This window comes from Athalia rosae, chromosome 6 (genome assembly GCF_917208135.1).
Source record: "Athalia rosae chromosome 6, iyAthRosa1.1, whole genome shotgun sequence".
NCBI classification, from domain to species: Eukaryota; Metazoa; Arthropoda; class Insecta; order Hymenoptera; family Athaliidae; genus Athalia; species Athalia rosae.
Genome location: NC_064031.1, coordinates 11,357,096 through 11,382,013, shown reverse-complemented (window position 1 = coordinate 11,382,013; position 24,918 = coordinate 11,357,096). Strand labels below are relative to the sequence as shown.

Sequence of the window (24,918 nt, the reverse complement as noted above, 5' to 3'; positions counted from 1 at the left end):
TCACGACTCGTTCGCAATCTATTTGAAAACAAAAAAAAATTCTCACCAATCTCGAACTCTGTAGTGTTCGTTCCGATTATCGTGGAAAGGTTGCTCGGAGGATGACTGAGCTCAAAGTTAAGGTCACATAGTGGTGATCGATGGTTGTGGAAACTCAGAATAGAAGATAGAAGGTGCAGACGTTTCACAAACGAATGCTGGTGAACCGAACCGTTGCAAGGTTGCAAGGATGTGGCTACGCGTTCGGAAAATAACGAAGAGTATTAAAAAGGAAGTGTATCGGTGTGCGAATGCAACGAAAATGCATGGAAACCGGTTGAATGGAGGTGAAATTATTTTCAGCCTGTACTTGTTCAACGGTTTGAATTATTCGAAATTACAACAATCGGGGCTATTGTACACATTGTTGTAATATACCGTTTGAAATATTGCCTCGGTTTATTTTAAATCAAATCTAGTTACGGTACCATTAGTACGTACGCCGTTATTGCAAAGGTCTTGATTTTTTCGAGAGCAGCTCCACTGTGAAATACAACGAATACTCGACACAATAACTAATTTACCGAGTGTATATCGTCGGCCATAAATTCAACCAGATTTATCGCGTCAGAGTCCAAACTTACGCTTTGACAAATTGACAAAAAAAAAACTCTCGAAACGTTGGTAAGTTACATTCGTCAGGGGAAACACCCGCGTACATTCGAATTCAAGGATACCTTTTTACTCGAAACCCTTCAACCCTTCCGGACGTTGGTGGAAAAACCGGGGGAAATATGTCGGTGCGATTTACCATCCAAATGCACAGTTTTTTTTTCTCTCTCAGGGAACCAAACGTCGAATCATTCGTTTGTACCCTCTGCTTGCATGTTTTTGTTGTTTTTTTTTTTTTTTTTCTCAGCGCACGATCATTCCGAAAGGCGCGGTAGCGATCGATCGGCATCTATAGCTGAAAAGTTGCATGTGGATCACGTAGAAACGGGACTGACGTCATCGATTTTTTTCATACACCGGGCTCACTCGAAAGTGCGCATCGGCGGACGTCGCGAGTGAAAATAATCCGAAGATCGAAGTTTGAGAATCAAGGATGCCCTAGCCCGTTGATCTTCGTCGATCCGCACGGCTCGTCATAAGTATATGCGTAAAATAAACGTACCTACGTACCTACGTACGTAACGTTCTCGCGCGTACAGACACTTGTACAGATGCGAAGATGTTTGCGGCGCGGTGAAAAGAGTGAGGCGAAGAAGTTTCGGCCTTGCTCCCGATGTTACAGTTGCGTTATGAAACCATAACCGGAGAAATATTTACATGCACGTTAACGAATAACATCACATTTCTCATCTACGTAGGCTTGGCGAATGCGAAATTGAACAACTTCGTCTATAGATATATCGCAATCCGCGTAATTACTCGATCGATATAACAACGATGATGATAACGGGGGCGGGAGGATCGTCGCTTACAAAATTTCTCCACTTCTCAACGATCGCTGGGTGAATGACGACCGTCGCCCCGGCGACTGTGAAACTATTTCGGTTATACGTACCGCCGTCTGTAGTTCAGCGGATTGCAATAACTGAAGCATGTTGAGCGTCACCGCAGGTCCCCCCTAAGACGCGACGCCGTGAACAAACTGACCGTCCGCATCGTCGTCGTGAAACACGACTGACCGGGACGGTCGCTGCATAGCCTGAAATCTTCCCAAAACCGAGGAAATACCAACGAGGCGTGTAATCTGCGGGGGAAACCAGAAGTGTACGGAATATATACCCTGTACACACGTATATATATGTATATGTATATTTGTATGTACTCTTGAAGCATCCGGACCCCGAGGACCTCGTGTACGGTAGTGGACCTGTACCGAATCACTGGAGCATCCAGGGGAGTCTGCGAATCACGAATTATTTTACTTACGGTTACTCTACCCTTTTTTCTTCGTATTATTCACCCTTATAATCCACGTCACCTGGTATGACCCGGTGTTCCGATTCATTCTTTTCTCTTTTCTTCCTTTTGCACGTAACCGTCGTCAATTTAGTGCGCCTCGGTAGAATATGACGGAGAATAAAGAAGACGTAAGGTAAATACGTAGGTACGTACGTACGTACGTAGACGAGGAATTTCTGACAACCGGAGCAACGGACCGTGTTCAATTTCGAGCCGGTACAGGTATAACTGAAATCGCGGACCGTGTATCCGTAACATTTCAATGTAACGTATACGTACGTATGCACGGTATGTGTATATGTATTGCAGAGACGAAGGGGAGCGTTACTTTTGTTATTATATTTATAGCTCTGATTCAATTTCACGTCTCAGCTGACTTTATTTAGCAAATAATACCGCACATACAAAATATTTCCCGTTCTGATCGTATTCCGTTTTCCTTCCTTATTTCATTTTCTCTCGCGTACCTACATTCTGCTCTTTTATGCTTACGGTTCTGCGGTTAGCGCGACGAGGAATTTTATTCCGAGTAAGTTGGACTTGATCCGACGCGATTGCGTCTGGTTACACACATGGAATAGGAAAAATTGAAAGAATCGGAAGATCGTAATTTTTTCAGACGGATCGTTCCGCGGGACAGCGGCATAATTCTCGAGGCCATCGCATTTCGCTTGCAGGGTAGTTAGCCGCGCTATAGTTTGGGCGGGTATTTTTTTAATGTTTAATTTCCATTTTAATGGAATCCGCTCGACTCAGAGAATAATAACGAAGTACCGGGCAAACAGAAGAACAATTTTTGTTAATTAAACTCCCCTACACTCTTGCTTTGGCTGCCATATTGAATTTTATACGGCATAATTTCATCTCGTAAGAATAATAAAAGCCAACTAGATTTTATATATCCTTCGATTATCGCCCAATTCATCATTTCCAATGGGGTGAATGTTATCGCCGATAACGCGGTGTGTGGTGGTTTATATCTACGTACTTACGAGTTCAATTTCAATGAAAATTCCTCCTCGACACATCAAATTTATTCGTCGTATAATCCGGCTCTGAAGAGTTGACGACCGATCGAAACTCGAGGTACGAGATGTTTCTAAAATTCGTGCAGCGAAATGAGCTTGCGCCGTTGCACTTTGCTTCTGAGCCGATTGGACTTTTCGAAATGAGTGAATCGTACCGTCGAACGGTGATGACATTTTACTCGTTCGCTGATTGTCCGAGAGGTCAATATTCAATTTCTCAAATATGTCAGCCAACGGTTTATGGATTTATGGTTTTTCAATTGAATTTGAATCACCGAGCCAAAAAAAAGCCAAGCTTATAGTCTTTGATGGATTTTTCTCAAAATTGGGGCCGGAATTCGTGTGAGCCATTTTTTCCGTGTGCAAAGAAAAAAAAAAAAAATAAAATAAAAATCCCGACGAAATAAAACTCACCTACGTTGGCCGTCGCGTCGTCTCGTACGACGTGTGGTACGATGACGCAATATTTGTAACATCGGGATCGGAAGCAAGGCCAAGAGTTAGCCGTAATCCCGCGGCCATTCGGGATGGACGAATTCACGATTAGATCACCAGATGAAATATTTATTTGCTTAAAAATTTCTTCATTCCGTTTCACTGGCCGCATATATCCTCCCAGAGCACTTTCAAATATTGAACGCTCGTCAATGAATCACCCCGTCCGTCCGTACTCCAATGATTCCCTACCGAAATACCATTATAAATGTTAACGTCGTCGCGTGAAAGTCGCTCGATCGACGCGGCCCACACTTCGGACAGCGCCCCGAATTATACGTGAGGCTTCGGAGGCAAAACCGAGTCGGCCCTTTTTGCCTGCGTGAAAAACTCTTACGTTCGACGAGAAACCCCAATTTTCTTCTTCTTCGATTGAACAAAAAATAGAAATAAAAAAAAAAAAAAAACGGGGAAGCACATGCCGTAGATTTGTCGGCAGTTACGGCGTAGTGCTAATATTTTTCCGAAATTAATTGAGATTTTTTAACGAGTCTAACATCGTCGTTTTTCATTTTTCTTTTATACACCGCAGGTGCAGGAAAATACTTTACATGGTAAAGGGCACCGGAGCTGGATAAAAAGGAGATCGAACGACAGATGAAAAAAAATAATTGGATCTACTCCGTTCCTACTCGTTGGATGATGTGAATGAGAAGTGGCGTATAGCCTGATGAGCGATAGGAGAGGTTCGGAGTATCGAAAAATTCAGTGGGAGTCACTGAACTTCCGATAGGAAAAATGAAGTTTGCTTCGGGGTGAAACGGGTTGCACGGTGCTTCCGCCGCGCGGAGGTTTTAATTGTAATTGATCGTTCCTACGCGCGGGTGAAACGGAGCAAAAGTGGGTGGCAATTTAATCGAAGAAATAGTACGCCATTTGGTGTTGCACGTACCGAAATAAAAGTCTCACCCGGAAGGGAATAACTTCAACATCTGCGACCGTGGAACACGCCCGCCGCTTTTTCTACGAACGAAAAATAACTGCCCGTCTACTTCGTAGTATATAATACGGCAGATTTTATCTACTACACACGGTGTATCGCGTATGATATTCCCATCGATCCGATAACTCGGAACTCGATTCTCAGTTTTATCATTATTTCAGAGTGGGAATTATTCATCTATCACACAATTCATTTATTCCGATATCAAAACCTCGTCGGCGATTTTTTTTTTTTTTGTTTTCCATCAGATTCGCTACACGGAGGACTTTGAATTGTGGAAGGATTTTCAAATCGTCGATCCAAATTCTTAGGGTGTTGATGATTATATCAAAGGTGTGAAAGATGTGATTCTTCTCGGCGAAAATTGAGGCCAGTGTGGACGCATCAGCCATCTCGGTAATACACCTTACTCGTAGAGACAACGTCCTGACTTTTAGAAATGAAAATTAAATCAACTTCAATTAAAATAAAATTAGATTCATACCCTCGGCGCTCTTGATGGTGCAGAGTCGCCGAGAGAACCGTGAAAGTTTCGACTGCGCGGTGTGACAACCGGCGCGGAGTTCATCATCCTATTCTTTCCAAGTTTCATCGCAATTTTACCAACTCGTGTTTCAATCTCTCATAAAATTAGACCTCCTAACCAAATCGAATGAACGGAGTAACGGATACGAAGAGGAAGTCAAAAAAAACAGAGAGAAGTGATAGGGGAAAGAAATCAGTATGCGTGTCTGATATGTGAATTGTTTCTTATCAAAAAAATTAAATTATACATTTGCGTAGCTTAGTGATTATAGAATCTTAGAGAAAAAAAAAAACAAAACAACTAACTCTCGACGATTGTAATTAATTTTTCGACTTTTCATCGTAACGTCGCACAATTTTGCGCACGTTTCTATGCGTATACCATGGGTGTTAGTAGTTGTAACCACCTTCGTTTCTGTTTCCATTAATATTCCCGCTTCCACCCCTACCGTTTCCCTCGTCCGTATACGTCATCTTTGGCCGGAAACCATTTTCGTCGGCTACGTACTCTACGGTTTGTCTACGACCGTCTGGTAACAAAACGTAATAGACACCGCGAGCTACGTTATTCTCGCGGCTCTCCTTGTGCCCAAAATCGTTACCCGACTCCACGTCGTTCACCGAGTACTCGAACTCGTACCTCGACGGTTCCTGCGAACGTAAAATTCGAAAATTCAGTTCCCTTCGATTTTTCTCGACTCCTATTTATTTTTTGTTTCTTGTTTATTCGTAACACAACTCACGTTGGCCGCGCCCTCGTCGTACCCTTGACCTCCGCGGGAACCGGGATAGTCGTTCATGTTCGGGGGAAGATACTGAATTCCTCCTACGGGTCCCGCAGGTTCGTTCGATTCGGCGAAGATCGATCCTCCTTGCGGTGGAGTAAACTGTTGATTTGGCGGTAGGTATTGGTTCACCGGTGGTTCCGGTCTGCCGGTTGTTACAGTCAGGAACGTAATTAACCAGCTGGTTGTTACGAAGGCCTGTTGACCGAACGATTATTTGTACGTGTACAAATTCCGGGTGAATTGAATAGGACGAATTGGATTTGTAATCCCGAAATGGGATGGAGAATATTCCGATTCCCATTTGTTTCTACGCCGGCTGAAAATCGATGGAAAAAAATGAAGAATTGGAATCAGGTAGCGTATGACTTACCGCTCTCATGGTGTTCGCGTGGATGGAACTTTTCCTTGTTTTTTTTTCCCTGACGTTTCCGTCTAACGCGAGCAGCGGTTCGGATGAAATGACGACTCCCGGCGAACGATACGGAATATGCAGTTCGTTCGAATGACGATGTAAACTTAGCGTCGTTCCTACGAGCCGCTGCGGTTTCTAACGCTTCTTCTACTATCCGCACCTGGGGATGAGACGGTGCGATGTGCGAGGTGGCAACTGCCTCGGAGTGATTTTATACCTTTTCTAGGCTCTAGGTACATCCTACCGTTCTCCGATAAACCTATAATACCGCATTGCGAGCAAGGTCGTTGCGACAGAACTGCGTGATGAACCTCCCAACGAACGACCCTCCGTCGCGTCGTCTCATCCGCATTCGATCCTTTTGTTCGTCATCCACACAGACGCATAGACACAGAGACACAGACACACGTACAGTGTTCGCGATTTGCAACGACACGGCGAACCACACACGTGAAAAGCGAACATCGTTGAACAAAGTAGTTAGCGTTCGTCTCCGGTAAAATCTACGCTCTCGCCTCGCTACCAATTTTTCGCGGCAGAATCGATCGTGCGATGAAAAAAATATTTTTCAAATTTCACTCGCTCCGTTGGCTCGATGGGACATCGCGCGAGGCGGGAGCGTAACGCCACGTGTTTAATATTCGGAAACGTACGAGGGGGTGGGGCGAATTCTTGCGGACATCTTGCGGCTTTGATCCGTTTTAATCCGTGGGAGCTGTAAAATTTTAATTGAGGAAACGCGCGCGGAGTTTACGCGGACGGGTGGAGAGAGGCGTAATCTTGATTACTGTGCGAGAGTGGCTGCGCAACGTCGGTTGCATACGAAGTTTGTCTCTCGGGCTGCTTCATCTCGTGCACCTCGTCACAAGATATTTCTCTTCTTGTTCCGAGCAGACTTTATTCAGCTCGAAACTCCCTTATACGTCTTCGGAACTCGACTCAAAGGGCACGGTCGAGGTTTTAACGTCTGAGCTGTGCGCGCGTGCCTCACCGACTCTCCTCTCGCATCCGAATTCATCGGAGCGAAACGGCTGAACTCACCCCTGGCCGCGGCGCTCTGCGAACTCGCTAATTCAACGCACTGCTACCCCCTTGATCAAACTCGCTAGCGAGTATCCGGAATCGTTTGTACGAAGTACGTTGAGTCGGGAGCGTCTCGAAAATATTCACTTTTCAACGTCGTGGTCGATGATGACGTTCGACGATTTCTTCGTACGGACGACAGCAACACGTTCGTATGAGTGATTTGAATTTCGTGTTGCGAAATATTTCAACCGATTCGCTCCAGATGGCTCGGACCCGCAGGTTAACGAATTATCGAAAGACCAAAGCGAGCGGCGAGAATTGATTGATGGACATCGGTAAGTTTTGCGCCGGTTCTCGAGACGCGCGTCGATGAAAATTACCATCGGTTATGGTTTCGCGCGGGTCATATACATACATATATCCCCCAGTTTGATGAGTTATGCAAAGCGTATATCTGTATTGACAATTGTGTATCTGCATATCTACAGGTAGATTTTCATATGGAATGCAGCTTTGCTCATGAATATATTATTTCCTCCTATTACCCGGCTGCCCGTACAACGTTCGCTGTGTGTGCGCGCCCCGGTAGAAATGCAAATGTGAGTACGGCGGATGGCTGAATTTGGCTGATCTGGTGCTCGCTAACTGCGTCATTGTAATTACGAGGGGAACAGAAGGCGACGCGTTGCGTCTGCCGCATCGAAACTAACGCACGTGCGTTTCGTGTCGCGGCTGAACTTGTGCGACGCGCGATATCACACGTACCCGATATATTTGCCCTTGGTCGAAGTGGCGATGGCGCCGGGAAAATCCGTGCGAATTCACCAGTTTTTATTTATTTATTTATTTTTTTTCTTTCTCATCTCTTGCGATACCAACATCAGGACACCGATGGTGGTGATCTGGACCGTGGTCCGGAGGCGCAGCCGGTAGGGTATCCATTGGATGAAACGGAGTTGCTGCATTCCGTGCACAATGAAAACACGTTGACCCCGTCGCCGCTCTCCCTGCTAGGCGTAGAGATAGACGTACAGTGTACCACCGTGAGCCACGTTATACCAACACTGTTGCAAATTATATGCCGCTGCAATTGGAAGGCGCAAAACTCCATTATCACGGAACTATTTCAATTCATTTCAGTCAATTTATTTTATTTTATTTTATTTTATTCCATTTTATTTTATTTGTTTTCTCGTTTTTCTTGACACCGCGGCAGAAGTGGAAGCCAACGGCCGCAGCGGGAACAACTCGTGGGTATAATGGGGAAACTCGTATGTAACGCGTTATGTAGCCGCCGGCATTAATCCGTTACGTAATTTCATCTAGCGCCGCGGTCGGTCTTCAAATTTAACGTAAATCGAAGAAAGCGGGTACGTCGTTTAATTTCTCCATTCGACGACCGACTGCGCGAGACTCGAAAAAACCTCCTCGTAATTACTTTTTCCACCTTCATCCGATTACAGGACTTTTTCGTCTCTTCTTTTCTTCTCGCTTCATTATACAGTTCGCGGTAAGGAAAATTCGGGCACACACGCAAGCAGCCCCGGCGGTATTCGTCGATAAAATATTCACGCGGGAACGAAGTGGCGCATCATTGGTTTTTCTTTGATCAGCGAACGTCGAAAGTTGAACTCAAAACAGCGTCGGAGTCGGGGGCTCGTTTTCATTGACGATTGAGAAACCGGAGGCTACGAATCACCGGTGGGGTCCATCCACTTTCCATTTCACATACTTACCTACTTAGACGCGATCTTCGGGATACAGAGGCGAACGAAGTCCATTTTCTTTTTTATTTACACAGGGTGGTTTCTCGCCTCGACGCGTACGCGATTGCCGTGCGTCGTCTCCTCAACCGGCTGGCCAAGGATCCAACGCGGGCCCGTGACCTCGGTACGGATGAAAAACTCATCGTTTCGATCGCTGCCTACTTTCCTAATATAGAAACAACCTAGATAGCGAAGCTTTTGCCGGTGGTTCCGGTTGACGCACGTATCACCTTGCCTTGACTCGCACAGTCGTCATCCCCGCGTTATTCGCCAACTCCTCGTTATCCAGAAACATCTGGCGATCCTCCGGCGGTGTTACGTTGCGTCGATGGGGGCGAGCTTTCGATAACGTCAATCATTTTTGCGTTGCGTACGTACGCGCGTAACGCTGAATGCGAATCGTGTAAATCATCTCTGGCCACGTGCGTACGTGGACGCGGGAGATCGGATGGAATCTCGCGAAAGCGGAGGAGGCGAGCGACTTACCTACGTACTTATGTATTACATATATACTTTCATAGTTATCTACAAACGTGGGTATTATTTCAAAAGTGTACGTATAGGTGTACGTTAAAAGACGCGTTTCATTTCAGTTGCGCAAAAAAGACCTTGCCCCGTGTAAATAGATCGGTGCGTTGTAATATGGCACAAGAGTTCTGTATATTCGTACAAGTTATATAGGTAGGTATATATATATATATATATGCACAGGTATGTACCGGTGCCGCCGTCATGTGTAGGCTAATTGGATGAAAGATGGTGCGCAGCATCCATTCGCCTCGTCCATTTTTAGCGTCGTCGTAAGAAGACCTCAGCGCGTTTCGTATTTTACTGAATTAATCTCTGCACGGTTATAATGTACTGTGAATATATCCACATCAAACTGCGCCCTGAAATGTACATGATGTACACCGACGTAATTCGAATTAGCTGCTTACGCGCACGATACTAAAATAACGTAAAAAGCGCACGGATGCATGAGAAAAATAAGGGGATTAAGAAAATTCAGATATTCGTATTTTCCGGTTTCATTTTTAAATCCTAGCTATACCACATCCTGCGCCGATGATTTATGTATACACTTTCACTGATACGTTACGGCGAGTGCAAAACTACTTAGATGATCTTTTTTCTTTCTTTCTTTTTCTCTGGACTATTTTTCATTCTTATTTTGTAACTTTGCGAACGGATCGTTGCGGTATAATTTAGAGCTCGGATTCCGACGCACCGTAGATACGGTTGCGGCATAATCGGTGATGAATCGAACAAAACGAAGTGATGGGCGATCAGATTTTGGCGTGGGCAAGTCATTTCTTACATTGATGTAGAATAAATGTTGTAATTATAAGTCTGTGCAGGTCGGTTTCGCTCTACGTGTCTCTCAAAATTTTACACCGTTCGAACGAAGGGAAAAAAGTAGATCAGGATCAATGTGTAAATCTGAAAATAAAGGATGCGAGGATTGAGGTGATTATTCAATTTTCTTAATCAAAGAATCAATAATCGATCTCACCATCATCCTTTTTGGAAAGTCAATCGAGACGATGCCGCATATCGTGAACTTCAATTTTTGATTCATTAGCTGGCGAGAGAATGCCTTTATCTAGAATATAAAATATCGTCAATTTATTCTTTCGTTACTCAACGATCTTTAAGAAGCTGTAGTCGATTTTTTTGAATTTCCCCACGGTGTGGTATGATATCGTTGAATTTCATCGAGATTCGTTTATACGATTCGGCACTATTGGGGCGCTTTAAAGTAATGATAATTAATTACACCAATACCACTTTACCCCCAAATAATAATCGTCCGAACGAAGTATTTTTATCTCTCCCAGGTTGACCTCCTGTAATATTATTCCCATTATTTATATATTCGTTACACGAACCTCGTCGTTCAGGCCATTAGTTTCCCCCGATACGGAAGCTTCGATGAAAAATTCCTCGGCCGTTTTTGACTGTGAAAATAAACCGGCGAATATTAACAATTATCTCCGTAAATAAAGTAGAGACTCGAAAATCCTCACTTCTTTCACCGTGTCGCGACACACGCTGGCCACGTGTAAATATTTCGCTACGTCGAAGCAGATCCATGCGAAGTGAAGCGCGATGTCCAACCTGGCGATCGTAATTTCAACAAGACCGAGGGCACTTCGTAGATGAAAAAGAATCGAGAAAAAAGTCATGAGAAAAATCAACAGCAGTCTGGGACCGTAGGACTCGTTGAGGAGTTGCGCGGCGTCGTGCAGTTGGTGATGAACGCGCCTGGCCAGCCTCAGTCGGAGAGCTGCCGAGCGTGAAAACGAATGAATCGATAAAAAATTATTCGACGATTCCCCATCGGGTATTCGCACAGACTCACCGTCGTTGACGTTTATCGACCGCAATAGTATGACGCTGATTTTTCCCGGTGTCAAAGATTTCAGGATTATTTCATTCGCCTTGGAGAATCTTTCCTGGATTTTTCTAAGCGGTGTGAGAAACCCCGCGAGGACAAGGGCCTCCGCGAAGGTGGGGAAGTGGTTCAAAATCCAGGTGAAGTCGAACAGGGGACCGCAGTCTGCGGTAACGGTGGCAAAATACGTTAATAGATTAATCGCAAGAACGACGAAGACGTAGATGCACAAGCTGCCGGTCTCTCGTCGCATCAGCAGCTTGTGGTCGACGGGAGAATTCAGATACGATAAATTTCGGTCGATGTTCTCGAGCTTTTTGTACACCAGCAAATCCGCCGAGTTCCTCGTTACGCTGGCAATGAGTAGAGCCGGAACCGCAAGCAGGTGGATGCAGCTCCTGAGCTTTTGGTTCTCAAAGTAGAATATTCCCTCCCGAAAGGAATCGTAGTAACTCCAGGACCATTCCCTGGTTGAGAAAAACAGGACGTAATACAACGCGATCAGGAGACACGAGTAAGACCAACCGATGCAACCGCGATGACTGTACGCCCACTTGACTCCGAGTCCTGAATGAAGAGCGGAAATTTTTTTTTTTACATTTTCGTGCGAAAATAAAATAGGATAAAAAAGAACGAGGAGATTTTCAAGTCCGATACTTTTTTTTTTTTTGGCGTATTTCAATTTTCTCGCTTATTCCGAGTTGCATTAAGGGGATATTTTTGGGGCGTGATAAACGCGTCGTTCGGCGTATTTGCCTTACGTACACGTCCGTAAGCGATGAAAAAGTGTGCGGTGTGGATTTGATTCGGGTAAAATAATTTGGACAATTATTTCCCTTTTGGATGGAGTCGAATTATTACTTGCCCGAGAGTCCGGTGAGGAAAAATAAAAGCCAGCTCTCCTCGAGTACGTCATTTGGATTCAATAAATTCATCTCCTTCAGTTTCACCGTAGCGCTCCGCTCAGGTCGGCAAAGAGTAACTACGGAAGTAAAAAGCACGGATGTCACTCTCAGTCAGGTCTTATTCCTGAATAATAACGACGTTACCGATGTTAAAAATTTCTGCAACTCCGCAGCGGGTTCGTTTCAAACGTATCCTTTACCCCGCTGGCATGTCAGCCTCGTGCATTAGTAATTAGTCCTTGGCGCATAAAATATCGACGTTCTTCCGTTACATTTTTTTCCACTCTCTTCTCGTGTTTGTTTTTCGTTTCAAATTTTTTTTTTTTTCAATTTTTTTTTCATCGCATTCTTGTTTGTCTGTTTAGATTTTTTTCAACCCCCTCGGGGTAGAAACACGTAGATCTGAAATCTACTTTTCCGTTTCTACTTTAGTAATTTCAAATAATTTGAATTAAAGCTCCATCGAATACGACGAAATACGTGTGGGTCGAATTTTTCACTCGGTTGCGCGTTGATATTTTGTGAATTATTTTACAGTTTCGCGTTAATTAAAATCGGTGGCAATCGTACGGTCGAACGAAGGTCGTCGTGAGAATCGAGGGGGAGAGAGAAAAAAGGAAAAAAAAATAATTAAGTGCGCCGCGATAAATTCGATCCCTTTGCCGCTGATCTCGTGACGAACAACGAGCAATAATAAACGGGACTTTTACGTTACAATTCATACGCCGATTACTTTTGCACGCGATGTTGTTGCTCGCCTATTGCGTACGTGTGGGTATTCCTCTGTAGGAACATCGATTAATCTAGAACGAAGCCTGCAGATATATTATCTTGCACCTCTTTTGTCGAGCCATTCGTCTATTCATCGATCCAGGTGTGTAGGCGAACGGAAACTAGTGAAAACCAGGCTTTGTGAAGCTCTAGCTGCACGACGGCAACGTCATCCCTGTGCAGCTGGTCCATCAATCAATCCCGGATAACTCGTTGGTCGCAAGGTCGCATCTTCGCACCGTCTACCCACTGGGTGTACGCGATATTTTCGCATACCTCATCCGCACCCACGAATCCATGCAAATTTTTCGCCAATTTTCATCTCATCTTCGAAATGTGGAGAAAATAAAATTGTTGCACGAAGCATCCGTGAATTTCCATTGCTCAAGATTCTTCGATTTCTTGTCTGAGAAAATAATTTTCTTCCTTCAAAAGTCCATTACCCATGACTGACCTATAATCTTCGTTGCACCTGAGATGGAATTTCAGAGGAAAGAGAAGTGACTAAGAGTGCAAAAAAAAAAAAAAGAAAGAAAAAACGAAACTCGATGGTCGAATGCAGCGGAAATACCGCTTCGCGAAAATCTTGACCATCCGATATTTGAGGGACACGGGGCTTGACCGTGTCGGAATAAAAAAAGTGGCGAAGACTAAACTTCCAGGACTTTATTTTTCCTTTTCGAGCTCATCGAGGGGTTAATGAACATTGTCTTTTGGGCAGTAGAATTGGATCTTGTGAGTTCAATGAAAGATGCAAGTCGGGGTCGTAGGAGAGTATGAAAAATTCAAGACCTACAACTCCACGTCATGGGTGTGAAAAAAAAGTTTCAGGATTTTCCTGAAACTCGCGTGTAACTGCTATCACAGAACTAATTATCGGTACATATTAGCCTTTCATTTCCTTTTCTCAATGACGAAGAAAATCTTTTGTTATCGGAAATAGCTCGCACGTATATTTTCTCTTCCATTTCTCTCACGTTCGTTACATTTTCACAAACATATGTGTTTATATATATGTATATATAGATATATATGTATCAAATCAACAATTATATGTAAGCACGAAACAATAATGACGATCGTGACGATAATAATAATAATATTAATACTATAAGGCTTATGATAAAAACGAGTACAGAAACGGCGGTAACAATATAATGTCGATAATAACGACGACGATGAGCGACAGCGATAATTTATAGCCAGGATATTAGGGTAATTTTCAAGTCTGACGACCTCGTGGATATCTGAGGTATCCGCGGATACCGTTGAGCTGCCACTATACTCACCGTGCACCGAGTATAGACGTAATTTGTTAGTGAAACGATATAATGGCGTGCAAAGCTCGGATGAAATTTGTTCCGCTTAACTTGACTCACAATAAGAATCGGTGACGTATATTACGGTATTGTGTGTATATACACGTAACTGAATAGCCATGTATATTTATGTATACCAACCCTTGTTATTTTGTGATACACGAGATTTCTCATTGCCGGTAATATTACGTCCGCGATTAGGAAATAAAGCTAGAAAATTTGCATAACGTTCAATCGGTACGTGAAATAGTCTCGGCAACCGTACGGCGTATGGGTGGTATACGTGTACGTACGTACGTACCTGTGACATATGGTTTTGGCGGTAAGTCGATAATTTTATATAAGGTATATATTTACATACATATTGTAATAACTTTTTTCTTTTTTGTTTGCTACGCTTTACCGTTTTTTTTTCGTTTTTTTCGTTTTTTTCAAATGCAATACTGGCGTGAGAATATCATGTGACACCGGTTTCGTATCGGATATGGTAATCGATAACTTATTATTCTTCAATATTGTTCAGTATCTGTATCCTTCGTTACTACCGCCGGGACCTCCTCCTCCTCCTGGTGAAGGGGCAGGAAAAGAGGCTGTACCCTCGTAACGAACCATCGGTCGGTATCCTCCTCCGTCGGCTACGTAGTCGACTATCTGAGTCCTTCCGTCCGGTAGGAGGACGTGATAAGTTCCGGTGGCCTCTTCGTCCTTGCGCATTTCTCTATGACCGAAATCCAGACCGGACGCCGCGTCCTGCACCTCGTACGAAAATTCGTAGTTCGCTGGGTCCTGAGAATTCAATGATTTCATTAATTTTCGTTTCGGCTCGATAAACGTCGAGTCGAGAATCGAATGAATTTCGGGGCTGAGATTTTCATCTCCATTCTCGTTTGAATATGACACACGTAATATATCCACATACACCAGCCCAATCATCCGGATGCCCCGAGGCGGGTCTGCCACCCGGATTTCCAGTCGGTGGTAGGTACGCCGCTCCTTGGGGATCTCCTAGGACTGTCCCCAGAATCGTCAACAAGAGAATCGTCTGAAAAATCATTAAAACCAACCCGCTCAATATCGTTGGTAAGATATTCGGCGACAAAAATATTTTCGAAGCAAAACGAGGCGGGTTTTCTGCGCCATGAGACGCCCCGAAAAATGATTGCATCACCCACGCTTCTTTCGGGTCAATCGCGAGTCGCTTTTCTGTACACTCGATTACTTGAATAACTTTCGAATGCTCTTTTTTCAGTTCGTCCCTTATTTCCTTCGCCACATATCCCCACCGGTATGTGACGCGATAGCCTGAGAGTTAATCGCTCTGAATTTCCGTTTGAAATTCCGCGAGAAAATTGAAAAAAACTCAACGACACTCGGCAGCTGGTTCCTGACGGGCGGGGGGGTTGTGCGGATCGCGGTATGGTTTAATGATTTTCTCTTTTTTCGCCCCAATTTTCTTGGTTACACACGCAAAGGATTACGCTCTTGATCGCACGTACAGCAGCGTACATAGCGTGAACAGATGCGATTCGAAACGTACGATTCCACCCGTTGTAGAAAATTTCACCCGTCGAATCGAGTGAGACGGAGGTGGGTGAAATTTTTCGAGTGAGGTGAGCAGTTAATTATTCACCGGGTGTTCCGTGAATTTTCTGAAGTTGCGTCGAATGAAAATACACGTAATACGAGGGTGGGTAAGAAGTGCGGCTGTGAATCGTGGATGAGATCGAGTACCTTTGGCTCTCTGAGATTCTCTCTGGTATGGGTATGTAGATGAATCGCATCCGTCGGTTAAGTATTTGCAAATTATTTGAGTTGTCGCCAAGCCAAGCGCGTTACTGAATAAAATATAAGGATCGAGAAGGCGAAAACTAAAATGGAAATTGCGCTGCGCTGCGCTGAATATATATGTATATACGACCGCACGAATAATATACCTTCACCTCTGCTTTAAGACTCGCTGGGGCCGTTCGGCGGTAAAGCGATAAGATAAACACTTGTTTCAGCTTTTCTCAGACCAATTCTTTCTCGCTCCACCCTCCAACCTCCACCCTCCGACCTCCCATTTCCCGATCCCCCTCAAGCCCGCCGTTTGCAAAAGGAAAAAGTTTTAATTCCCGAAAACAGCAAACAACGTTACGTACGTGTACAGCGGCGCCAACGACGGCGTACGATTAAAAATTGATACCTCGATTCGTTTTACTTTGCACCAACCTTTTTTAACATCGCGGTATTGAATGTGTATTTTCGCCTCTGTTTTCAGTTCTATCCCTCTTATGATCCGTACGATTCTCGGATTTTACTTCACTATCCAGGTAACGGTGAGACGTTCCTCGACGGAACTAAGATGAGCTAACAAAACGTCGTCACCTTTTATACTCGGCGACTGAGTAACCGAGTGCAATGAAACAGACCCGGGAACACAGTAATTTGGAAAATACGGTATGCATCACGGTAATTATATTTAATAATAAAACCGCAGATCCCCCATAGCTCGGCATGAAGTCGTCGCCAAGACAGCGCCGTTCTATACCTATGTATATAGCTTTATCACGAACAATCTTAAAAGTAAATTCTACAAATCTTTGACTCCCAAAAGATTTTTTCATTTCATTTTTTCATTTCATTTTTTTTTTTACCACATCTCACCGATGGTAATGAGTAGCCGCCACTCTCTTTCCCCGTGGGATTATTTCTGATCCATCTTTGGAACATAATGTGTCGTCTCGTCGTCGGTTACCGGAAGACCGACAGATACGCGGCGTCGTACCGGGGGCAGACGCGCGGTTCGTTTGGGTTGCACACGTGAGGGAACGATTACGTAAAACGTGAACGATAAAACCCAACACAGTCTGATTTCATGCTGTTGCTACTTCTGCTGCTGCACTGCAGCACGGTGCAATCGATTACGTGCATCAGTGCGGCGGCGCGCATCTTTCAAGATGTTCCTGTTACTCTTACTCCTCTCCTGTCATGCACGCCTATAAGTATACGTACAATACGTGTATATTTGCCGACTCCTCTCCCGAGTTACTTTACTCTTACTTTCGATCCCTACGAGTCGCCGCTGCGGTTTACTTATGTCAGTTACTCATTGAAGAATAATTCTCGTTACAGTTTTACCGTCGACGGGACGATCTCTCGCTCTCGCGTGCCGGCCGGTACGATTCTCCTTTCTCCGTATCGAGGAGCGCATGCATCCCCTTCGTGTCTCGTGCATTGCTGGGTAACTGGGAATAGAAGAGAAGAAGCAGAGAAAAAAGAAAAAAAAAAAAGGGAAAGAAAAAAGTCGCAAATGATATTCATTCCGAAATAAAAATTTAATTTACCCATTAGAGTAACAAAGGAATATATGTATTTCATCGGTATTACGTATTGTATGCCGTACGGTGGAAATGGAATGACGCAAATTTCTTACCGCATGTTAGTTTCAGGTATATTGAAATATTGAAAGTAGAATAAGACCTTTGGAATTTAGTTTCTATCGTTGCAATGTAGCTGACGATTTGAAATTACTAATTTCACGTTATTTCTTCTGTCTCCGTTCGACTCGTGCCAACAACCACTCTCGTGCGTTAATTATTTTCATTGATTATTTTGAAAATTCGATCGTTTTTAACAAACGAACTCCACCCCGCAGTACGAGACAACAGAGCGAAGTATGGAAATCGAATTTTCGGCAGCTGTATGGGGTTGAATTTTTTTTTGGTTTCGGGCTGATTTTGAGATTGGAAAAGTTTGTGATAATTAGCTTCGTGTGTTTATTATTCACGGAGGTACATAGAATATATAATAAGTATATGGCATGTAGGTATTTGTCTGGTTTACATATGCGAGTGCGTATACGTATGGTGATCGCAACAACGATTTTCAGGGTCACAACTCATAAGCATAAACTAGGTGAACGATGACACCTGCCGTGTCATTCATTTTGACAAATTTAGAACACATGCGTATTGTTCGTTTGCGGATGAGAGTTCGACGATTACTTGAAATACGAATAAACTACCAATATACCGTTTTTCCGTACATTATCAGGTGGTCTGACGCAACGACAGAAGCATCACATTCGCGGTGTAAAAGTAACGGTGATGAAATAGAAGAAAGGAAGATACGAATGAAATAAAAAAAAAAAAAAACAACAAGAAGCAGCAGCACTCGATTGACAAATAAAGTAACGTATATGTATAACAACATGTATATGTACGTACAATACATGCGTATATATCTACCTCGGTTCGAGAATTTCTCGCGAACGCCTCGAGGTTGTTACAGAACACCCCTTCGGGGCCTCGTAGATCGAGATCAAGATTTGGATTGACAAGTTTACGTTTGAGAGATAACGAGGATGATGATAAACAAAAAAAAAAAAAAGAAAAAAACATCATTTGCAATAGCCCGTAGTCGGGTCGAGATTCGTTGCGTTATATGAAAGATCGCATGTTACCTATCGAATAATAATGTATGTTGTATAATCACATGGTCACATGTTGTATAACGAAGTAATAAGTTAATCCTTTGATAAGTTCGTGTCTCTTCCGTAACGTTTATCATACGTGATTCAAATTTAACGATAACATATTATTATTTATTTAACTATGGAATTAGTACTGATACCCGCCATTTGACGCCGCGTCACCTCCGCTGCCTGATGGATAGCCATTGCCGTTACCACCCCCGCTAGGACCCCCGGAAGGATAACCACCGTTTCCGTTACCGTTTCCACCTGAACCTCCTCCCGAACCGCGACCACCTCCGAATCCGGATCCCCCGTTACCTCCGCTCGGACCGCCGGACGAGTAGCCTCCTGGGAAATTGATCGCAGTTTTTGTCGTGCTCAAAAATATTTACACCGAAAATTTCGCCCGGTGAAAAATTCCATGTATTTGTGATGCTCGACTCACCGTTTCCTCCGCTTCCACCGCTCCCGAAGCCGCCTCCGTTTCCTCCGCCGTTCTGACCTCTGGAAGGATATCCTCCGCCACCACCTGATCCCCCACCGAATCCACCTCCGTTACCTCCTCCGAACCCGCCGCCATTTCCACCTCCACTTGGCCCTCCTGACGAGTAGCCACCGTTTCCACCCCCGCTGCCGCCTCCGAATCCTCCGCCACCGTTACCACCCGGACCTCCTGAGGGATAGCCACCGTTTCCACCACCGTTACCACCTCCGAATCCCCCGCCGCTGTTCCCACCCGGACCTCCTGAGGGATAACCACCGTTGCCGCCCCCGCTACCGCCGCCGAATCCTCCGCCACCGTTTCCACCTGGACCTCCCGAGGGATATCCACCGTTTCCACCTGAACCACCTCCGCTGCCTCCACCGTTGCCTCCTGGACCACCGGAACCGTATCCTCCGTCGTTAGCCTCGCCTTCGTATCTTATCTGAGGCTTGAAACCGTCCTGATCGGCTTCGTATTCGACGATTTGCTTCCTGCCGTCCGGTAACAAGACGTTGAATTCACCCTGGGCTCTGTCGCCGTCGCGGGTTTCGGTATGACCGAAGTTGCTCCCGGACTCGTCGTCCTTAACTTCGTACGAGAACTCGTATTTGGCTGGTTCCTGAAATTTGGAGACAGTAAAGACTTGCAGATGTCCGTATTCTCAAGCCGTACATCCAATATACTACTTTCTAGTACAGCGTAGGGAAACTCTTCTGTCGAAGAAAAGATCTTTACACCTGAGCTACTCACATTTTCTTCGCCACCGCTTCCGTAACCTCCGCTTCCACCACCATTGTTGCCGCTACCACCGCCGAAACCACCACCGTTTCCACCAGGTCCTCCGGAAGAGTAGCCGTTACTTCCACCGTCACCACCTCCGAATCCTCCGCCACCGGTGTTGCCACCCACGTTCGGAGGTCCGTAGCTACTCGAAGGTGTGCCACCGCCGTTTCTTCCGGATCCGCCGTTGCCACCTGCGCCAGGAGCTCCGTAGTTGCTGGAAGGTCTGCCGCCACCGTTTCCACCACTTCCTCCACTTCCTCCGAATCCACCTCCGTTACCTCCGGCACCAGGAGCTCCGTAGTTACTCGACGGTCTTCCACCCCCGTTTGCTCCTCCGCCGAAGCCTCCGCCTGACCCTCCTGCATTGGGAGCTCCGTAACTGTCGGACGGTCTTCTGCCTCCGTTTCCACTTCCACCTCCCCCGAATCCACCGTTATTACCACCTCCCGAACCAGGAGCACCGTAGCTGCTGGAAGGTCTACCGCCACCGTTTCCACCGCTTCCTCCACTTCCTCCGAATCCGCCTCCGCTACCCCCGGCACCAGGAGGTCCGTAGCTGCTGGACGGTCTTCCGTTACCACCCCCATTTCCATTGCCTGCCCCACCGAATCCGTTGCCACCGCCTCCGGCACCAGGTGCCCCGTAACTGTCGGATGGTCTTCCACCCCCGCTTCCACCGCCGAATCCTCCTGCGCTTCCAAATCCTCCATTTCCACCTGCTCCTGGGGCACCGTAGCTACTCGACGGTCTTCCACCGCTACCGCCACCTCCACCTCCACCTCCACTTCCACCTGCTCCTGGGGCACCGTAGCTGCTCGACGGTCTTCCACCGCTACCGCCGCCTCCATTTTCACCTCCTCCGAATCCACCTCCGTTTCCTCCGGCCCCAGGAGCTCCGTAGCTGCTCGAAGGTCTGCCGGCTGCACCACCGCTGCCGAAACCGCCGTTACCTCCGTTACCGGAACCGGAACCACCCCCGAAACCTGGTGCTCCGTATTGACTCGACGGAGGTCCACTACCGCCACCCCCACCACCCCCACCAGGACCACCTCTGCCCGGTGGTAAATAGGAGTTTACCGGAGGTTCTGGCCTAGCGAGAGCTAACGCCAAAACGGCGGTCGCCAAGACGCACTGGAAAATCAATCGTACGAACAATTTGAAAAGCAGAAAAAGTTATGAAAACATTTTGATAACGAATGCCAAAGAAGTCTGACAGTTTTCAATTCAGACATTCGGAACTTAGTGTTCAACTTGGAAGTTTTCGAAAATTTCGAGTAAATAAAAATACAAACTCACCTTAAACATCGCCACGATTTTTCGAAACTCTATGTATAGACGAACACGGTTACTCAATGATCAGATCGTCACACGTTTTGCGGCGGATCCGCGACTCAGGAGGTTACCTTGTATTCCAAGGATGAGCCTGCGCCACCGAGTGGTATCGAGTGAATGATAAAACCCTTGGATAAAATCGTCCTTATATACACCCCGATTCTCATCCGTGATCCGTGATCAGGGATTTCGTGCAGTGCGGGCAAATATATTTACACAGTCTATCCATTTCTTTCCAGTATATTTGTGGGTGTATTGTGCTTCGAGTGGTAGTAACACTCGTTAAAACCGTGTGGCGGGGATAAAGACAACCGCTCAAAGACATCGAAGACGTCGTCACCTATACGGATCGTGCGAGCAGCTCGCGTTGCGAGACCCGATTACACGTTTGCCTCGCAGCATACACGGTCTATATTTTTTTTTTCCCTCCTTCCTTCGTCGTATGCAATTACGTTATGGTAACGGGGGAAAAAAAAAAATAATAATCTCCACTGAAAATATCCACAATTTTCTCCATTTTTGATTTTATCTACGAGCGATAAGATGCGGGAACATTAAACGACGCGTTGTTACGGATTTTCGACAATTTTCGGAGCTTTTCTCGTTCGATGCGATTGTCTCGTTTTTTCCTCGTCATCTCTCAACTCTGAATAATTGATTACGTGGCTCGTGTGTGTAAATAAAGATAAGCAAGTACCGCATCAGGTGGTAGGGAAGCTAGTCGCAGGTAATTGGGTTAAGTAAGTTTAAGTTATAGCAAGTTTATCCGAAACTGCGAACCTCTTACACCGGCAAGTTACGTATAGTCGCGCGCTCAAAGCCATATACCCGGTATGTATTATGGACAAAATTCGCTGTCTCTTTCCCGGCCGTGGGGGGGCAGAAGCCGAATAATTTCACGGAATTATTAATATCACTTTCTTTCTTTTCCTGAAAATTTTCTCCTTTCAAAAGAAGCGTAGATTGCGCTAGCGAATCATGCAGCTCATTTCGCGTTCCCTTGATCTCGGGTGTTGTATCGGGAAAAAATATTTTCCCACTTCTTTGATGTGAATTCTGAAAAATTCGGGATCCCCTCATTTCTCCACGTTTACCTTTTTTGCTCGCTCGATCGGGAGCCGACTGCCTTTTCACAACAATGCGTGAATCTCTACGACCGTCACTATTTCATATATTTCATACACTCTCATTTCTTTTCCTCTTCCTTCGCAACTTGTTTGGCTTCGAGAATAAGAAAATCGAAAATCTGTTCTCCGGTTTCCTTTTTTTCCAACGAACGCGCGGCGCGACCCGATGATGTACTCGCGATACGCCGTTCGCGTTCGATTACGTGGGTGAGTTATAAATAGGTATAATTCGGTATGAAAGTAGCCTAAGGAAAACACTAGGTCAGATGTACGGGATGCCGAGCGCTTGTAAGCAGCGGTCGCATGATCCGAGGAGATTCACTTTTCATCCCATACTCCTGGAGCCCCTCCAGTCGCCCCGCGCAGCTGATACTTACGGAGGATTATAAAATGAGACGGAGGAGAAAAAACGAGAGAAAAAAAAAAAGAAAAAAATTAAAACTGAAACTGAAATAAAACGACGAGGAAAAAAGAATTGGGATTCATGTCTGTGAGAAGTACCTAACATTCCTCCTTATATTTGCTCCACGCTGTAATACTCTTCCTCCATGTACTTATGTAACGATATGGTGAGGCCGGCTTTGATTTATAAGATTTCGCTCAGATACGCCGGTCTAGTTAAGCATCTCATCGTACCTTAGTACAGGTATGTAAAATGCATTAACAGCAAAAGCAGCAGCAGCAGCGGCAGCGGCAGCAACAGCAGCAGCAGCAGCAACGATGAGTCGATGGACTTAATGACTCAATCCTATATTGTTGTGCAAGTGCCGCGCGCGCGCTATATTTCATTTACCTGTACATGAAATGTACGCACATTTCTTTAAGTACACATAAATTAATCGCGTGAAACGATTAAGTTTTAGGACCGCTTCTCAAAGTTACTTCAAATGTACAGATTGAGTATAATTTCGGTAACCGGACGTCGTACCTCTAGAATCTGGTGCATCGGAGAAATTATTTCTTTGAGTTAAAAATTATCATTTTTTCGAGAAGAAGAACTCTCCACACCGAATCGTTGGTCCGGAGGACCTTCGCTCGTCAAAATAATTCGGAACTACGTTCGAAGTCGTAAAACTATTCGGGTATGGAGAGGGGGGGGGGAAGGCGAAGTAGAGGGAAAAGAAAAAGAGCTCCGAGCAGTGGCAATCTGCGAAGCTGAGATAAGGACGAGAGCATAGAATTTCATGAAGTAAAACTGACGGTGAAAAAAAGTCGAAGAAAGAACGGAAAAAAAAAGGTAACCGAAGAGATGAGTTTATCGCATTAGCGGAATACTTACAAACGCGATGCTATGGTAGAATAATTTCGAATCGTATAACTTTTCATAAAAGATCTAGAGCCCCGAAATTCGGCAGGATATTTCGGAGTCCGGGTTACATATTTTTTTCCTCTTCCGAGTACCGGGGATTCGTATTATCGACCCACCTTTTTTTATTGTCTCTCCGATCTCATTAAATATTGGAAAACCCGACTCTCGCATGGGGTATACCCCGGCATGTGACATCGATATCCACCGCTGTAATTATTTTTATCGACGATATTAATATCCTTGTCATTATATTATTATCGTGATTATTGTCATTTTTTTTTTTTTTTTTTTTTTTTTTCCACCACGACATTTCCATAACAGTTCGAGCCGATGGCACGGGGTGATGCGGGGTTGTTGTAGAAATGCGAATTTGCTCGACATACAGCGGAGGAGACGCCGCGTATAGAATGACGCAAATAATAAACCGATGCCATAGATGCGCTCGCATAAATTACCTCGCAATAGGTATACCGGAGCAGAAGCACATCTGTGATGTCGATGCTTTCCATCCGCGGTGTTCGTATTCATCTGAAACGTACGTATTTCGATATCGGGACGATATATGTTGTTATTACGCTCCGTATCCATCGCGTCGCGATCGAACGATTACACTATCGTGAAACGGGAGATTATTTTTACGCCAATTATAATCGAGGTAGCAGAAGTGTGAGGGTAATGGATTTTCGCGAGTGAGAACCGCTGCTGACACTCCCGGTCAAATCCAGAGGAGCCAAATTGAGGGTAACTTGGAATCGGTTCGGTTTGATAGAATGGATAATTTGCGGGGCCATTTTAGTTACAATTAGTAGTTCGGTCGGACTGTAGCGCGGCGAGTTTATACCTATGGGAGAATTGCGAGTTGTTTCGCAACTGTATAAACGTTGTGTACATTTCTATAGCGTCGACAATAACCACCCACACCTTTCCATATTGTCGCCAGCTGTGCCGCAGCATCCTGGTCTGGATCGTCATCGATTTCGCAAAGGAGATCATTCTTCGTAGTCGTCATCGTCGTCGTAGTACCGGCGTAGAGGCGCGAACGCGGGCGAAGCTGCGGCGTTCCGCTTACGTTTCATACGTACAGAAATATAATTCCAACGTATA

At 45.1% G+C, this 24,918-nt stretch overlaps 4 protein-coding genes across 4 annotated transcripts; all 4 read right to left on the bottom strand.

Annotated features, from left to right (window-relative positions):
* Positions 1 to 5,153: 5,153 nt before the first annotated feature.
* On the bottom strand, positions 5,154 to 6,410 carry LOC105682976 (pro-resilin-like). Its single transcript, XM_012395240.3, has 3 exons — positions 6,100 to 6,410; positions 5,685 to 5,924; positions 5,154 to 5,592 (listed from the first exon to the last, which is right to left on the bottom strand). The coding sequence occupies exons 1-3, from the start codon at positions 6,106 to 6,108 to the stop codon at positions 5,332 to 5,334; spliced, it is 510 nt and encodes a 169-aa protein (XP_012250663.2). The 5' UTR covers positions 6,109 to 6,410; the 3' UTR covers positions 5,154 to 5,331.
* Positions 6,411 to 8,350: 1,940 nt separating this feature from the next.
* Positions 8,351 to 11,885, bottom strand: LOC110116814. Its single transcript, XM_048657614.1, has 5 exons — positions 11,296 to 11,885; positions 10,961 to 11,220; positions 10,823 to 10,891; positions 10,447 to 10,536; positions 8,351 to 10,373 (listed from the first exon to the last, which is right to left on the bottom strand). Exons 1-5 carry the CDS (start codon positions 11,579 to 11,581, stop codon positions 10,323 to 10,325), a joined length of 756 nt encoding a protein of 251 aa, XP_048513571.1. The 5' UTR covers positions 11,582 to 11,885; the 3' UTR covers positions 8,351 to 10,322.
* A 1,850-nt stretch (positions 11,886 to 13,735) lies between these two features.
* LOC105682977 (pro-resilin-like) lies at positions 13,736 to 17,193 on the bottom strand. The gene is made up of 3 exons (XM_012395241.3): positions 16,970 to 17,193; positions 15,243 to 15,365; positions 13,736 to 15,109 (listed from the first exon to the last, which is right to left on the bottom strand). The coding sequence occupies exons 1-3, from the start codon at positions 17,033 to 17,035 to the stop codon at positions 14,843 to 14,845; spliced, it is 456 nt and encodes a 151-aa protein (XP_012250664.2). The 5' UTR covers positions 17,036 to 17,193; the 3' UTR covers positions 13,736 to 14,842.
* Positions 17,194 to 18,057: 864 nt separating this feature from the next.
* Positions 18,058 to 23,225, bottom strand: LOC105682963 (pro-resilin). The gene is made up of 4 exons (XM_048656862.1): positions 21,343 to 23,225; positions 20,014 to 21,177; positions 19,225 to 19,882; positions 18,058 to 19,127 (listed from the first exon to the last, which is right to left on the bottom strand). The coding sequence occupies exons 1-4, from the start codon at positions 21,349 to 21,351 to the stop codon at positions 18,925 to 18,927; spliced, it is 2,034 nt and encodes a 677-aa protein (XP_048512819.1). The 5' UTR covers positions 21,352 to 23,225; the 3' UTR covers positions 18,058 to 18,924.
* Positions 23,226 to 24,918: the final 1,693 nt, after the last annotated feature.

Excerpts from the sequence above, each read along its gene's own strand:
- LOC105682977 (XM_012395241.3), bottom strand. The coding sequence starts at position 17,035 with ATGTTCCAAAGATGGATCAGAAATAATCCCACGGGGAAAGAGAGTGGC. Across the intron at positions 15,366-16,969 it reads GCGGCTACTCATTACCATCG|ACGATTCTCTTGTTGACGAT; the intron begins GTGAGATGTGGT and ends ATGATTTTTCAG. Across the intron at positions 15,110-15,242 it reads ATCCGGATGATTGGGCTGGT|GACCCAGCGAACTACGAATT; the intron begins GTATGTGGATAT and ends TTGAATTCTCAG.
- LOC105682976 (XM_012395240.3), bottom strand. Across the intron at positions 5,593-5,684 it reads ACGACGAGGGCGCGGCCAAC|GAACCGTCGAGGTACGAGTT; the intron begins GTGAGTTGTGTT and ends TTACGTTCGCAG.
- LOC105682963 (XM_048656862.1), bottom strand. Across the intron at positions 19,883-20,013 it reads GAAGCGGTGGCGAAGAAAAT|GAACCAGCCAAATACGAGTT; the intron begins GTGAGTAGCTCA and ends TCCAAATTTCAG. Across the intron at positions 19,128-19,224 it reads CGGTGGAAGCGGAGGAAACG|GAGGCTACTCGTCCGGCGGT; the intron begins GTGAGTCGAGCA and ends TCAATTTCCCAG.
- LOC110116814 (XM_048657614.1), bottom strand. The coding sequence starts at position 11,581 with ATGCGACGAGAGACCGGCAGCTTGTGCATCTACGTCTTCGTCGTTCTT. Across the intron at positions 11,221-11,295 it reads GTCGATAAACGTCAACGACG|CTCTCCGACTGAGGCTGGCC; the intron begins GTGAGTCTGTGC and ends CACGCTCGGCAG. Across the intron at positions 10,892-10,960 it reads GTCGCGACACGGTGAAAGAA|TCAAAAACGGCCGAGGAATT; the intron begins GTGAGGATTTTC and ends TTATTTTCACAG.